This window comes from Raphanus sativus, chromosome 2 (genome assembly GCF_000801105.2).
Source record: "Raphanus sativus cultivar WK10039 chromosome 2, ASM80110v3, whole genome shotgun sequence".
NCBI classification, from domain to species: domain Eukaryota; kingdom Viridiplantae; phylum Streptophyta; class Magnoliopsida; order Brassicales; family Brassicaceae; genus Raphanus; species Raphanus sativus.
This window is the reverse complement of record NC_079512.1, coordinates 12,377,952-12,394,909: the sequence shown is the minus strand read 5'-3', so window position 1 is coordinate 12,394,909 and position 16,958 is coordinate 12,377,952. Positions and strand designations below refer to the sequence as shown.

At 35.3% G+C, this 16,958-nt stretch overlaps 2 protein-coding genes and 1 non-coding gene across 5 annotated transcripts; 1 reads left to right on the top strand and 2 right to left on the bottom strand.

Annotated features, from left to right (window-relative positions):
- Positions 1-801: 801 nt before the first annotated feature.
- Positions 802-3,597, bottom strand: LOC108843200 (probable galacturonosyltransferase-like 6). 3 transcript variants are annotated; one of them, XR_008941273.1, is made up of 3 exons: positions 2,163-3,597; positions 1,114-1,198; positions 802-904 (listed from the first exon to the last, which is right to left on the bottom strand). XR_008941273.1 is itself a non-coding variant. In XM_018616328.2 (2 exons), the coding sequence occupies exon 1, from the start codon at positions 3,235-3,237 to the stop codon at positions 2,179-2,181; it is 1,059 nt and encodes a 352-aa protein (XP_018471830.2). In that variant the 5' UTR covers positions 3,238-3,596; the 3' UTR covers positions 928-1,195; positions 2,163-2,178. The 3 variants fall into 3 exon arrangements, 1 of the variants encoding a protein (XP_018471830.2); XR_001948304.2 differs by having other exon boundaries at positions 1,114-1,195; positions 2,163-3,596; XM_018616328.2 differs by lacking the exon at positions 802-904 and having other exon boundaries at positions 928-1,195; positions 2,163-3,596.
- A 3,357-nt stretch (positions 3,598-6,954) lies between these two features.
- On the bottom strand, positions 6,955-9,748 carry LOC108842556 (importin subunit alpha-3). The gene is made up of 8 exons (XM_018615504.2): positions 9,469-9,748; positions 9,258-9,357; positions 9,076-9,167; positions 8,337-8,818; positions 8,174-8,252; positions 7,869-7,997; positions 7,638-7,765; positions 6,955-7,547 (listed from the first exon to the last, which is right to left on the bottom strand). The coding sequence occupies exons 1-8, from the start codon at positions 9,679-9,681 to the stop codon at positions 7,166-7,168; spliced, it is 1,605 nt and encodes a 534-aa protein (XP_018471006.2). The 5' UTR covers positions 9,682-9,748; the 3' UTR covers positions 6,955-7,165.
- Positions 9,749-13,989: 4,241 nt separating this feature from the next.
- Positions 13,990-14,096, top strand: LOC130508830 (small nucleolar RNA R71). The gene has a single exon (XR_008943013.1). It is a non-coding gene; the product is annotated as a small nucleolar RNA R71 (small nucleolar RNA).
- The last annotated feature ends 2,862 nt before the right edge of the window (positions 14,097-16,958 follow it).

The following is a 16,958-nucleotide window of genomic DNA, read 5'->3' as shown; positions in this document are numbered from 1 at the left end:
TATCGTATAGTTAATCGTATTTTATACGTACATCATATAAGTAATTATAATTAATAGTATTTTATATGCACTATCATATAGATAATAATATATAATATTTTTAAAATTTTAATGTGAAATATAAAAACCATAATTTAAGTTAGTATATGAAACTAAGATTTTTATTGTATTTTCTTATATATATTGAAAACATTTATTTTAATAATATTTATTAGAAAATATTTTAGTAAAAAATAAAATTTTGAATATATGCATATTTTAAATTAATATTGATATAAATCAACTTTATATTATTATTTTGATTTGAAATATGTATATCAAATTAAAATTTTATTTTATGATTATTTTAGACAAAAACAAATTTAGGTAATTATATTATTCCATTTTCATATATTTTAAAGCTTATCAAAATAGATATTTTTTTATAATATAATGGACTTTCAATTTTTATCGATAACATAAATTCATTACTTTTTTTTAATATACTGTTATTTATGATTCCAAACAACATTATATTCTTTTATATTGCTATTTGTGTTTCCAAATAATCTCTTTTTTCTAAACTACTATCCTTATTTCCAAACATTTTTTTTGAAACTGTTTTTTTTTTTTTTACGGCAAACAGCTATTCTATTACTCAAACTTGAGGTGGTCTGGGTAATCAGACCGGAATAGAACAACCAATAAAATATAATTTTTTTTTAAACCGATATATTTCTAAACAAACCTAATTTGTACTTCAATTTTAATAATATAGATAATATTTATTTGTATTGTTTTCTTTTTTGGACCGACATTAGGAGAGGAACATGGCATGTTGTAAGTAGTAACTGAGGCTACAAGAGGAACATATGGCCATTAACCAAGACATACATGCTTTTTTTTCAGACGCTAACACAAGTATCTGCATAAAATACCATAAAAAAATATATAAGGAAAACAAATTAATGATAAGAACAACAAAGTCTCATCCACATGAATAACCTAATTCTGTTTTTTCTTTTCCCCAACAAAAAATGATCCAACCCCCACATCTCAAATTGTCTCCGGTTTAGCTAAACCAAACCCATTTTACCCGGTTAAGGGTTTTCATCTTCTACAAACAAAAGCTACCTTCTGATTTTCTTCCGAACCGGTAAATAGCCGATGAAACTTCCTCTATTCTCCAGTCTCCTCATAATATAACACCAAATGGCTGCTTTAAACAATCAAAAAGTAAATTTCAATTTTCTTTTTAAGACATTACAAAATAAATATTTAATGATCAGATACTTTTAAAAAAATATCTGATGATCATAATGAATCAGACCCACATGTGATTAGAACATAACCAGCTGGCTTAAGCCAATAAATGGTTGGAGTCTTAAGAGCCATTGTCACCTACACTGGGGGTCCTAAAAGAATCGGTCCCCTCTGCTTTCTTCGACATTTTTAAAACGAACAAAAGAGAACGTGGGGTCGCACACAATTTTGTAGATACCAACACAAGAACGAAGAAACCAACTCTTGGAACTCTAATTAGCTGCGTTAACAGCGATAGCCAAGAGAAAGTTGTTCACACGTCTCTCTATTTACTCTCTTCTCTTAATCTTATTATGGTTTATCTAATTAGTAGCTAAACACACCACTCTTAAAACAAAGATATGACACTAATAAAGCACAAGATTTCTCTTAATACCAGAACCAGTAACCTAAAACCAGGATGAGACTAAACTAAAGATGACTTATCTTTGAGCTAAATGCATCATATGATTAAAAAAAAAGACAAGTTTAAACAATAATGTCAATATAACTGTGATTCAGTGTTTTCTGGTCTTATCATCAGACCCTAGTAGGAGCCACTCATTTTCCATGTGATGAAAACAACCTACCTAGTGGCACACTGTGCATATCATATATCCACCGACAGAAGAACAATAGTTTATCAACTAGACAAAACAAGAAACATTCTAATCTTGCAAACAATCTAGAGCTTCCTTGCAAGAATCTATGATGACATACCCACAGACGGGTTAAGCTTCACAAGAGTTCAAATCAACAGAGGAAAAGTCATTAGCTTTAAGAACTAACTTAAAGTCAGTGATTGAACAAACAAAACATAAAAGCAAGTAATAGATAAACTGAATTCAAAATAAAACAGAGTTTGTGATTGAGAATATTACCATGCTGTGTAGCTCGTCAAAGCGAGTGTCGATACAGGTCGTAAGGCGTCCATAGAGCATCTAACGGACAAGGACGTTTGGAGTCAAGCCTTAACCACGGCTTGCCACTACCAGACCAATGAAGCAAGCTCACCGGACCAGGATGCAAATCACGACAGCTACCTCTAACATTGTCCCCACCGAGACCATGCTGGTTCCACCTATGCGGAATGGGAGCGACGTGACCGGCGAAAACAAGGAGAAAGGGCGGGAGGGAGCCGAGGTCGTAGATCCTCTCAGTCCTCTGAATCTCCATCCACTTCTCGATACGCCTCGTGTACCCACCACGTCTCCACCTCTTGAGATCTATCACCATCACTCCCGTGTTGAAGTAACAAGGTCTCCTCCCTCGAAACGTCCCGGAGAATCTCTCCTCCGACCAGAACCTTCCCGTGAAGTATTTAGTGAAATTCGCGTGGCAGTACTCCGGAGCTCCGATTATCCTCGGACCCAGACCCGTTTTCCAGAGCTTGGCTATGTCGTCGACCACGATGAGATCCGAATCCAAGTATATGACCCGGCTAACGCAATCCTCGAGAAGCTCCGCGAGGTAGTTTCTAGCGTAATTCAACGGCTGCTCCAGTGCTTGTCTCACGGAGGAAGAGATCAGACCGCGAACCGTCTCGGGGGCAAAATAGTAAACTTTGAATTTGAGTTCTTGAAAAGTCGACCGCACCAGCGACTCCAGGTTCGTCTCCGAGACGATGAAGTGGAAGAAGACGTTCTCGGGGCAGAGCGAGTGCTGGAGGATGGAGTTGACGGCTGCGATTGAGCCGCGCAGGTACACGACGTCGAGTGTGATCGCCACGTGGACTAAGGAAGGGTTGCAGACGTTGGAGTCCGCGGCGGAGGAGAGGCATTCGTCGTCGGCGTTGCGGAAGGCCGGAGATTTTCTGAAGGATGAGATTAAACTCCGATCCGGATGCGATGACGAACGGATCGCCGCCGCGGGAGGAAACGACTGAAGCGACGGAGATAGGATGATCACTGCCATCGCGGCGGAGAAAAATGCAGAGAATCTCGTGATCCAGAGCATTTCAAGAAACGCTAATTTAAGATCCGAAACGCAAACGCGGTTCTTCAATGCGGAAAACGCTTTGAATTTTATAGTGAGAAATAACCAGATGATGTTTTGTTCCTTGGAGAAGAAGCGTCCATGAGATACAGGAACAAAAGGTGGAGAGGCGCAGGATAAGAAACAAGGCGGAAAGGCGTAGGATAAGAAATTAGAGAAGCACCGTGCGCCCACACTGCACTCTAAACCTTTCTTTCTCTATCTCCCTGCGAGCTCTGCAGACAGAAGAAGAAGAAGAAGATGATGAAAGAGAGAGAATCGATGGTTTAATTATTTGTTTTTTTTTTAATATAAACGAGAGAGTGTGAGAAGTGAATGCATTTTTACATTTTTAATTATTTGTATTTATTGCATCAGTATTTGTAATCACTCGTATTTGATTATTTATGTCAAGTGGGATATTTTAATACAAGTAAGAATGAAAAACAAAAACAAAAACAATTTGTGTAGTATTAAAGACACAGCTGTCATTGTCTGCTTTTGCTATTATTACAACAATCTGATAAATGTTTTTTCCTCTATTATATTATGAAAAACATCTAACGATGTAAATGTAATCCCAATTACAAACCTTACTAGTTACTACTAATGGTAGTTAGGTTTTTGGTTTAAGCTTTAAAGATATCACATGGTTATGTTTTGCTTTTGCATGCTAATATCAAGAAAAAATAATAATTTATAACAAGATTAATCGACTGAATTTCATAACAAAATATTAAAAAGTTACTGATTATTTATTTCTTGACCAAGGGTTGGTTATGTTATTGATTAGTTCATATATATAGTATTTTAACATTTTTGGGTGATTCTACATGAATGTATATATTCTTTAAATATACTGGCTATGTCAATGCTATTTTGCTAGTGAAATGGAATTTACAGAAGCAATGCTACATCAGAACAAAAAGTTAATATATCAACGGGAAATCGGCCAAAAAGACACTGAACTTTTCAAAAGTTGCCAAAAGAAACCTTTACACTTGTCTAACCAATAAAACCCTGAACTTTTATCGACTTATTTAGATTATTAAAAAATTTACGATTGACTGACCAAATTAGCACACCGTTAAACGAGAGTTAAGACAGCGTTAACCCAACGTTAACTGTTGGCGTTAAGTGAAACGACGTCATTTCATTTTACATGATTTGAAAATAAAAATTGGTAGACACCGGGGTTCGAACCCAGGTTGTTTAGATCAAATAGCAAGGTATTTTACCACTAAGCTAATTGCTCATTCAATATAGGAACAAACACGTTTAGTTTTATTTGATATTGATTTTGAATATAAAAAATTCTCTAAAAATTTAAAAGATCTTTAAAATTCCAAAATTTGAAAAATAAAGAATTTTTTATAAAATTAATTTTGAAACTGAAATTAAAAATAAAATTTTATTTTTCCTTTAAAAAATCAAAAAATCTTCCAAAATTTTCATTTTTAAAAACAAATTCATAAAAAAAAATTCATTTTAGGATTAAAAATTTAAAAAAAAAAACAAAAAACCGAAAATAGCAAAAAAAGTTATAAAAATAAATTCGAATCTGAAAATAATCTGAATCTATAAAAAAAATTATTTATTTATTTTTTTTTTTTAAATGCCCAAAAAGAAAATTTTCATTTTTCAAATTATTAAAAGAAAATTTGAAAAAATAAAATAATTCGAAAACAAAATTCAAAAAAAAAGTGATAAAAATTTTCAAATCTGAAAACATATAATCAGAAACTATAAAAAAATAAATAATAATAATAATAATAAATTATTTTTATAGTTTCTGATTATATGTTTTCAGATTCGAAATATTTATAACTTTTTGGAATTTTTTCGATTTTTTTTTTAATTTTTTTTATAATCCGAAAAATAAAAAATTTCTTTTTTGGAATTAACTTTTCAGTTTTTAGAAATTTTAAATTTTTTTTAAGTTTTTAGAAATTTTTAAATTTTTTTTTAAGTTTTTAGATAATTTTTTTATATTCAATGAGTACCAAATATAATTAAGTGTGTTAGTAACTTCATTGATTGATCCACTAGTCGAGTGGTAAAGTATCTTATCATTTGATCCAAATAACCTAGGTTCGAACCCAGTGGTCAACTTGATTTTATCTTCAAATCATGTAAAACGACGTCGTTTCACTTAACACCAACATTTAACGATGTTATTTTTTATGTTAAATTTGCTGACGGCGTGCTAAATTGGCAAGTCAACGAAAACATTGTTAATTAATTCTAAAATCACTGAAAAGTTTGTGTTTTTTTGACAGATTTTCCATATATCAACCCAAAAAGTATGGAAAATATAATAAGACATCTTAACAAATCACTTCCATAATATCTATCAAAATTATCTATATGTTTCTTAAAAAAATATTATTTTAACATTTTTTTTCACAAAAATCAAATTTTAAAATATCAATGCAAATTATACCTATTTTCATCCTAATATTAATTGTAAACTGTACTGATCTTACAAATATTATTTTTTATCTCAAATACTATTTATCAAATATTGTAATTAATAAAAACATAAGTACATTTTGATTATTTTTTTAAAAATATTAAATTGAGAATTTTTAAGAAACGTAAGATATGTATAATTATATCAGATTGCAACTTATGGATCAATTAATTTCATAATTGATTGCAACAGTGGTTAAGTTCGTAATAAAAGTAAATTACTTTATTTATTTTTAACCGTTCAAAAACAATTTCACACTCCTCATATTAATACGTTGTCGTTAGTCTTGTCAGAATAGACACGACCAAAGCGAATCTTAAAGTTTTATCTTCGCTATGTAAAATCTAACACATACGTTAACGTACCCTTAAGAGGAGAAGCTTTTATGTTCTTTTTATTATCGCTCTATAAATATATTTTGTTGGTCTTTGAAGCACATGGCGACAGTCCGTACGGTCTACGCTTCAGAATCACATAGGCCCATTACCATTCAAACCAGGCTGGCTTCCACGACCATCACTCGGGTCCTGACTCGGATTCTCACCCAGTCTCTGTCCCGTGGGTCCCGAAAACGCTAACCCGGAACCGACTCATTTTCTTTTCACTCAAGGACTGAGATTAAGATATATATGAAATTTTGATCCATATCCAGAAGAACTATTCAAGTGCTATTGTTATGGTAAAAGCTTCGGACCGGTTCTTTTATGCAACTGAAAAATAATATCGATGTTAGCTTTAGTGCATAACCTATACAACAAAATGATAATTATAAACTAAAGTAATAATTAAACATCTTCATTTTTTTCTGAGATGAAACAAAACTCGTGAAATATTCATCACCTAACAAAGGAGGATCTAGAGAATACCAAAAAAAAAACTGGTGATTATAAAAACTGTAGTATATAAAAAGTTTTTCTTTTATATGTTGGTCCCAAAAAGATGTCTTCCTATTTTTTTCTTTTAAGACCTCATCAGTAGAAACTTTGGAATGTGATTCTTTTTAGATTTACAGCTTGTGGGGGATGATAAACACATAAGGAATCTAGGTGGAAGAACCAAAAATTGAAACTTTTTTAGACCATGTGAAAACTGTCTCTTATCAATCATCCTTTATGCTAGAATCAAATCTATTGTGCATAAACTCTAAAGTTTGGTAATAACTTTCTTTAATCCCAAGAAAACGAAGAAACTATGACCACGATTACGGTTTCGTTGCAAACATCAACAGAGCAAACAAATGAACTTTAATTTCCACTCCGATATAATAGAGACTCGTTATTGAAAAAAACACCAAACATTAACTGTTTCACAACCAGACAAAAGATACTACTCGTACAGTGTTTCTTCATATCCACGAGTTGTGACTTGTGCATGATGCAGTAGAAAAGACAAGAAAAAACTTCTTTCACTTCACGTTATCACCGTTCGATACCTTCGTCACATGAAGTTGAATTGACTAGGAGGGGCAGCAACGTTAGCGCTTCCGAACTGGAAACCGGCTTGCGGAGCGTGGTTCTCATCGTTGGCTCCTTCATCATCATCATCGTCTTCAGTCCAAAACGTTTCGAGGATTTTCACAGCCTTTTGGTATATATCGTTGTTGTCGTGGCTCTGAAGATTCTCAATCTTCTCAAGCCCTTCCGCTTCATCTATCATTGTAGCGAAAGGGTTATCATCTCCTGTATGACCTAAGCTCTTCACTGCTTCTCCAACCACCAGAATGTTCTCCAACGCTTCTAAACAAACCGTCAAGATTCTTGGATCCGGGCAGGTTAGAAGATCGCACAGCGGTTTGATACAGCCTTGGCTCACCAGAAACCTACGAGAGAGAGAGAGAGAGAGAGCAAAGACATGTTTTAGAAAATGATCTTTGGTTTAAGGCTTCATAGTTTTGTTTGTAGTTCTTTACTTGATTTGATCATGAGTGCCACCAGAAGTAGCATTTGAGATCCCCCAAGCAGCTTCTTTTTTCACTTCGAACTCTGCGTTATGGAGCACCCCAATAAGAGACTGAATGATACCTGCTTCAATCACTCCCTGCACGCAGCACATTCGGTTTTTTTTTTTAAATATTAAAAATCAGAAAACAAACAACAACAAAGCTCGACTCTGTTATATATAAAAAAAAGAAAAAACTAACTTGTATCTGTTTAGAACTCCCAGCTGTAATGTTGGAGATGGTCCAGCAAGCTTCCTTCTTGATACTCTTCTTGTAAGGGTTTGTAAGAAGGTGGAGAAGACGAGGAAGCACTTGATGGTCGAGAACCGTCTGTTATGATAGAACAAGAGTTAGAGACAAATTATTTTCCAACTTAATAAACTAAAAAAAAAGTAGAATTAGCTTCAAAAAAATGGAGTGATTTCTATAAAACCACTCGAAACTTAAAACGAAGACTAAACAAAGTAAAAAAAAAAAAAAAAAAGTAGAATTGTGATGAAACGCACCTGAGTCTGTAAATCATCGCCAGTAACAATGTTTCCAATGGTACGAAGAGCAGGAATCAGGACTGCCGGCGCCGAATGACTAACAAAGATAAAGTGTTAAAGAGTAAGCATTTCAGATAATTAATTTATGTTAAATCATATATATATATATATATATACTCACGCTAAGAGATCGATGAGGCGAGGGATAACGCCAGCATCGATAACAGTCTGTATCTTTTCATTTGAGCTGTCCGAGAGGTATGACAGAGCCCAGCATGCATCTGTGAGAACTTCTTCATCTGTTGATTCCACAAGCCTCTTGAGAACCGGTAAAGCTGGGCTTGTCTGCTCAAAAGAAGGCTGAGGCTTCCCTCTGCAGAAGTTTGACAAAGTCCAAGTAGCGTTCCTAAGCATGGAGAGCTTTGTATGGTCATGGAACTGAGAGAGGAGAGGCAACATGGCACCTAGACTCAAGACGAGGTCACGGCATTTTGGTGAGTCACCAGCAACGTTCCCCAATGCCCAAACAGCCTGTTCGCGGACTTCCTCATTAGGGGAGGTGAGAAGATGGATAAAACTTGGGATAGCACCACTTTGAACGATAACATTAGTGTTCTCTGATGTCCCTGAAGCAATGTTGGTGAGCGCCCAAGCTGCCTCAAACTAATAAAAAAAACAAAAACAAGCAGAATTGAACACCACATCCACAAATCAAGCTAACAAAAGAGATCAACTATATCCAGGGCCCTGAGATTTTGGGGGCGGTAGACGAGTCAAGTAGTTTTAAAAAAATTATTCTTTTTTACAAATTTAGGGGCTTATTTCTATGTAAAATTTTTAAAAAAATTCGGGAGCTTGAAGCGAATGTTTCATCAGGCTTGGCTCAGGGCCGGCCCTGACTATATGTATCTATCTTTTACCTGAAGTTTGGGAAAATCATCCCTTGAAAGAAAGGTCACAAGGCGAGGAACAACACCAGATGCTATAACATCATTGATAGGTGGGTTTTGCTCTACAACAAACATACAAGCAAAGAGAAAACTACTTTAAGTCTCTAACCAAAAAAAAAAAAAACAAATAAATAAATAAATAAAAGACAAACCAAGAGAAAGCAGTTTCCTGAGGAGAGTGGTGGTCTCGAGTTGTGAGTTGGTATCCTCTGACCATATCCCAATCACCATCTCCGGTAGATTATCTATCAACTGCAATCACAACTTTCAATCCGTTACAAAATCTAAAAGTATACTCGATCGATTCATCTCCAATCAGATTCAATTAATCTATCAAAATAGATCGCAAAACACACAAAAAACCTTCTTGGCAGAAGAAAGATCCTCCTGAGGAGCGGCGGAGGAGGAGGAGGAGGAGATGGCTTCGCGTCTCTTCTTCTGGAGATTCTCTTCCCTCTTGTTCTTCCTGATCTCCACCATGTGATCCTCTCGCCTCCGCCGTCCCTCCTCCGCATCCACCGCCACTTTGTACCGGTTCCGTCTCACCTCCGTCTTCGCGCTTGGCCTCAGAGACATGATTCGCTTTTTTTTTTTTTGAGATTTGAAATAGAGAGAGACAAGACGGAATGAAGAAAATGAGAGTGTTTGAGGGTTTTGGAGTGTTTTGATGCGAGCGTATATATACACACACTCAGGAGGCTCCATTTTTTGTTATTCCAAAACTGCCCCTCAGTGTTAGTGTTAATTACGAAACAGCCGCGCTCTTTTGTTTTCGTTTTTTTTTTGAATTTTGAATCGTAACGTCTCTCTCTCTTCTGCCCTTCTAGGTATTATACCCATTTTTTTAGTATTTTATGGATTCGCCTATATATCTTTCCCTTTTTTTTCTCCACACAATTATTTTAATTCCAATGGCTTCTGAAGCCCAACTATATTAATACCTAGCCCAATCTGCGCTCAGATTTAATCCACAGAAATATTTTAATTAAAAAATATTATCAATATACTATAATTTTATAATGAATTTTATGTATCAAGAAAACAATTTAAATATATTTTTAAACATTTAAAGTCTAAGTTTCAACTTTATATATATATATATATATACTATAATTTTATAATGAATTTTATGTATCAAGAAAACAATTTAAATATATTTTTTAAACATTTAAAGTCTAAGTATATATATATATATAAATTGTACCACATGAAAAAAACTAAAGTAGATGGATAAGGAGAAAAAAAATAGGTCAAAAGAAAATGTTATTTTGGAGTTAATTTTATCAAAAAAATTCTTGTGTAGGTGGAGATTCAATATTTTCTGAATTTTTTTGCAAGGAATTACAAAAAATTTAAAGCAAATATTATATTAAGAGCAATAAACACATTTAATAGAATATCTTCAACATTTAATAGAATACTATATTTTGATCCGCGCTTTAAAAGTGCGGGTTTCGTTAGGTTATAAACATAATTTGATACGAATTAGTATTCTAAGATTTTGTATATTTTGATCCGCGTTTCGAAAGTATAGATTTTTGAATTATATTATACAAAGTCATGTTATATTGAAAAAGATATAACTTTTATAACTTTTATATAATTTTCTCAAGATATAACTTTTATATATTTTATTAATTAGTTTATTTGAGATTTTATATATACAATTTTATATAACTTTTTCTTAGGTTTGGTTTAGGTCCGGATCCTGAGAAAACTACCTAGGTATCTTTCTGGACCCACGAATCTTTGTTTGTGTTCGGGTCCTACTTGAGATCCCGATCAGAATTATTTTGTGTATTAAGTATGTTTAGATATTTCAAATATTTCCGGTATTACGGATATTTTTTATAAAGTTTTGGGTTTGGGTTTACGATAACAGTTACGGTTCGAGTAAAATTTCAAATTTTTTTAAAAAATATTTTGGATATTCAGATAAATTTGAGTATTTTTTGGTACATCGGACCAGATTTCGAATAAAATTTTTAATTTTTAGATATTTGAATATTTCGGAATTTTTTTTGGGGTTTCAAGTATTTTTCGTGTTTTGGCTACTTTTAGATTTTTTTTTTAGATATTTCAAATTTTTTTTTTATTCTAAATACACGAACAGATCTGGACCTAAAGATGAGATATATAGTCTACATAAGTATAGATAGGATGTAGTTTACTGTTATATAGTTGCTGGATCAAACAATTGATTTTTTATTTTTTATTTTTGGCAACTGGATCAAACGATTGATATTGTTTGAGTCTTGTATTGATATGATCTGGCAAAAAATATCGTATATAAAGCATACTGTTATATCATTTTCGTGTGATATTTTCCAGTTAAATAAAAGTGTACATATCGTTTAACTTTTGCACGTACAAAAGGATGTAGTCTAATGCAGGGGCGAAGCTAAGTTAGAGACAATGGGTGCACGTGCACCCGGTCTATTTTAAAAGTTTAGTGTTTTACGTATGACAATTGATTTTGAATTGGCTAAGTTGGTTAGGGTGCACCCATAATTTTCTGCCAACCTGAGTTCAATGCCCCACCTATTCTAGGTTTTTCACTATTTTTATTTAACCTTTAATTCATATTATTTTTGTGCACCCGGTCATTAAAGAGTCTGGCTTCGCCACTGGTCTAATGTACAAAAGGATGTAGTCTAATAAATGAAAGAATGGACTAAATTATTGTTAGTGTTATGAACCGACTGGTTCAGATGGACAAAATATACTTACTAGGTTTTAGCCCATTAGTGGCCCATCTTGTAACTGGCCTATTAGGGTTTTAGACATTGTAACTCCCTATATAAGGAGCTCATATTCGACATTAATAAGATTTATCAGCACGATAGCCTCTCCAAGCCACGAGCTCAGTCTGATCGAGAAAAACTCTAGATTCCCGGCGGCCACACAAAACTCTAATTCTGGCGTGATCTTCAAACCGTTAGTTCTTCTAAACCATAAGGAACCACACAACGTACCACATACCAATTTGAAGATCTCGACGAGAAGAAGCCAGCGCTGCAAACCCCGCGACGATCGGATCTCAGACGCGCCGCCACGCTCTGTTTTAGTGTGCGCCGTCAATTGCTCAAGAACCCTAATTTTGACTCAACTTCAAATCGATCGATCTCCCAAAAAGTAACGATCCAGTAGACGTGCGACATATCAATTTGAAGCTATTGAAGAGGAGTATCCAACGCCGCAGACCTCACCTCAATCCGTGATCAGACGCGTTCTCTACGACAGCTACAAGCCGCACCGTCAAAATCGGAAATAAACCTAAGGCTGCAAACTTCTCTCTCTAGTTTTGTTTACAGCCGATTATCTTTGATCTTACTAACTCTTTTTGATAATTTGTGTAAAGAAAACAAAGGATCCCAGTAAGATCAATTGAGACTAATATTTCCAAAGGAACCAAGGAGCAAATCGAGTTAATCCAAAGGTAAGTTATCAAACCCTAATTTTGATTGATCCAATTTTTATGAAAAATGTTTGAGGTTGAGATTAGAACTTTAGAGAACTCGTATACCCTAGTTGATTGAATCATTAGGTTGCTAGATTTGATATAATAACTTTGTTTAATAAACAAACCCTAAATTTCATGAAATTTAAAACTTGTATAAAACCCAAACCGAATCGGATTATGAAACCCTTTAAACCATATCCGATTATTAAACCCCAATCTAAATTGGTTTATGAAACTTATAAAAACCAAATCCAAATTGTGAAAGCATTAAACCAAAGCAGTTTATAAATCCCTAAACCAATCGATATTATAAACTCTATTTTGGTCGATTGAAAGTTTCCATTTCTAGAAAGTTTATATTTCTAAAAAGTTTCCATTTTTTGAAAGTTTCCATTTTTAGAAAGTTTCCATTTCTAGAAAGTTTCCATTTTTAGAAAATTTCCATTTCTAGAAAGTTTCCATTTTTAGAAAGTTTCTATTTTTAGAAAGTTTTTTTTATATAATTTTCTGGAAAACTTTTGAAATCAGTTCCTCAGAACATATTACTAAGATCTAGCTTATGAAACACTAAATATTTCAGATGTCGAATTCCTCCATCATAATATCAGGAGAAAACTACTTGCAATGTGTGCAATGGGCACAAGATATTAAGACCGTACTTGAGTCTGATAAACTATGTGAACGCTTCACAAAGGGTAACATTGCAAGGAAGATAGAACTCCTGAACACTCGCCATCATCTCTGTCTAAAACTCAAAAGTCTATATCTAACCGATGATCCCTCAAAGCTTTGGACAGATCTAGAAAATAGAAATTGTATCCAAGAGGTTATACATACCAAAGCTTTACGAGAATGGATCAACCTCAGATTCCGAGACTATAAGTCTGTGGGAGAATATAACTTTGCACTACTCAGAATAGTTTTCGAAATGAAACTATGTGGTGAGGTAGTGACTGATGAAGATATGTTGGAAAAGACTCTCCACCTTTCACCCTACCAACTTATTGTTACTACAACAATATAGAGAGATGGGCTTCACCACCTATGCATCTCTAATAGCAAGATTGTTGCAAGCTGAGCAAAATCATGAGTTGCTAATGAGCAGTAGTGAAAGAAAGACTACAGGATCAACTCCATTGCCACTGGCTATTGCACTACCAGCCGGCAAGGCTGACTTAGAAACCAACCATGTCAAGAGAGGATATGGACGTGGGGATGGTCTAAGTTTTGCAATAATTTTGGAATGAAAAACCATTCGGGACAGAGATGTAGAACTCCCAAGTATCTAGCTGTTCTCTATCAACTCGAATGCACCTTGAGTGGACTGAGTCATGAAGTCTCCCTTACTGGCTGAGTTCAAAGCGTTCCTGTACTCCCAGCCTACTCCATCATAGAACACTCCCATCAGATAGTCTTCCTCAAAACCATGATGTGGGCACTCTCTGCGGTAAACATTGAATCGCTCCCAAGCATCGCAGAACGGCTCGTCCACCAGCTGTTTGAAGGTCACGATCTTCTGTCTCAGAGCTGCCGTCTTCGATTTCGTGTAGAAGTGGCTTAAGAAAGCCTCTCGGACTTGTTCCCAAGTGGTGAGTGATCCGGTGGGTAGTGAATCAAGCCAGCGAGCAGCTTTCCCATCAAGAGAGAAAGGGAACAAAGTACACTTGATGTAATCGGGTGGTACTCCATTCGCTTTAGTGAAACCACACATCTTCTCGAAGTGCTCGATGTGGTCCATCGGTATCTCAGCAGGAAGTCCATTGAAGATCTTCCTTTGCACTAGACTTATCAAGGCTGGCTTGATCTCGAAGTCTTGCCTAGTGCACGGTGGAGGGGTTATGGCAGATCGCGTAGCAGGCAGATTACGCAGTAAGTTTCTCTGGCCGATCTGGACCACTTCCTCCTGTTGGTTCGCAGCATTCAGAGCAGCTTGCTCGGCAGCAGCTTGCTGCGCTTGGATCGTCTGCTGCATCTGCTGCATCTGCTGTTGCATGAGTGCAAACGCAGCAGTGAGATCATCTGGATGATCACCCATGTTGGTGTTCGTTGATCTCGGCTGTTGACGGTTCTGTCGTTCCAATCTCGCTAGTTCCTCGTTAGAAAGCTGATGCAATGGTCCTTGTGCGTTGCTCCGAGTATGTCTACTGGTCATGCACCTGGATCATCAGCTGAAACAAAGAAAATAACACGAGTTAGATATCTTAGACTAGATATGAAACCGAAAATTAGAGGTAAAAAATCTGGTCCCCGTCGCAACGGCGCCAAAACTTGATACACTAAAAATGAATCCTTGCTACTGCCAAGTTAACAGATGCAATTGTAGTATTTGAGATTCAAATCCAGAGGACCAGTCTACACTCTAGTTCTATAAGTTTCAGAATCAAGCTAAGAAGAAAATATGATTTGGTTAAAAGAGGCGATAGCTAACAAGCAAAATAAACACGAGATTGATTCAATTAAACAAGAGCTAGCCTAGGGTATTTCATTGGGTGTTGAATTGGAGCCAAACAATTATTCAAACGCGATGAAGTGCTTTCTAGAACTCGGATCACTCAGCTGGAACACTCCACTGTCGTGGTGGTGATCGCTTTGCAGATCGATCTCACCACCTAACTGTCGTTGGGATGAAGATCGATTGCAAGCTTTAGAGAACAGGTCCGATCAGTTCACTTACCACCCTAATATCTACTTTCGCTGATTAGGGATACTAAGCTCATTCAATACATGTCAAGTTATCATCCTAAGCGGTTAACTAGGTGATGAACTAATGATCTAACATCAAGTGGTCAGGTTAATAAAAGCAGTAAGAACAGTATGAATGAAGAACATTTATGGATCGCTTATCTATGTTTAGCTCATGTCTCAACACCCTAAAAACCCTAGGCGAGCAAGGTCACTACTCGATCATGATGCACATAGACAAAGACATAAATCCTGAATAAAATTGCATAAGAACAGAGTGTGAAATAATAGGGTTCAGATGATCTTCTCTATGAGAGGATGGATTCTTCTCCCTTACAAGTTGCAGATCGCAAAATACTCAGTGTTCTCTTGTAAAAACTAGCGTAAGAAAATAGAAAATAGATAGATGGCGTTTTATATGGAGGCGCCAATCAGAAGAAAAGAGATTAGGGCAACAGGGGTTTAATTTCTGAAATAGGAGTTTCCATATTCGTCTGGAACAATCTCCGGATCACTCCGTCTGCTTGTTCCGCTTGAGAGAGAACAGTCTCGGGACTGTTCTCCTGAGTGTTCTCCGCAGGAATGCTCCAAAAATGACTTCTTTTCATCAGGCACCTTCTCTTCTTTCTTCTGCTAACTCCAGACCTGTAAAAGGTCAAAAAGGACTAGACTGACACGAATTAGTGACTTGAAACAAATGAAAACATATATACTATGATGTGAAAAACACCATATATCAATATAATTGCCAGATTCCTGACCCGAATAGAATGACTAAGTCATTTCTACCAGCTATGAATGCACCAAATAAGATTTGATGTTCAATAGAACACAATCAAGTTGCTACTGAATCTAAACAAGTTAGATCAATAAGTTCTAAAGATAAGATCCCTCGGATATTAAAGTAAGGTGCAAATCCGTGGATGAGGGAATTCTAGACATAATCAAAATGTACATGTACAAAACTAAAGCAGTGATCACAGATGAGGAAACCATAAGAAATGGTTGTACCTAAGGTACCTAATGATGTTTGGGACGCCAAGCTTCAGGGTATTAAAGGTCATAATAAAACCTCAATAAAGTTATGTCATGTCTAGGACACAAAAGGAACAAACGAGTACTCGAAGTTAACAATATACAATGCGCAATGTAGCACTCAAAGATCATGAGATCAATGAGGATCATGAGACCCACGTCCATATTAATGCATTCAAACACATGAGATTAAGATCAAATGGATAAGGAGACGTGGAGTTAAGAAAGAGAGGTTTTGGTCCTATAGTTCGGACACCTCTAGACAGAAAACCAGTTGGACAGGAATGATTCTATGTGAGTAAAAGAAATCAAACATGGTGAGATAGCCAAGTATAAGGCACGACCATATGCACAAGGATCTCACAAAGACCAGGAATCAATTATAAGGAGATAAGTTCCTTATGGTGGATGCAACAAACATTGAGATTCCTAGATAAGTCTGGCACATAAGAAAGAAAAACTTATACTTGCGGTTCAAGGATGTAAACCGCCTAATTATATAAGTCCACTGGATAATATATATAAGTCTCAGAGGATATAGAGTTGTCTAAAGCAACAAAGTTCTCGAGAACTAGAGTATACAAGAATATTTTGATCTAAAGAAAATATCCTAGGAACCTTTGGAGACACTTCCCAAAAGACTATCAAAAGAAAGCATTGAAATGAATGTTTT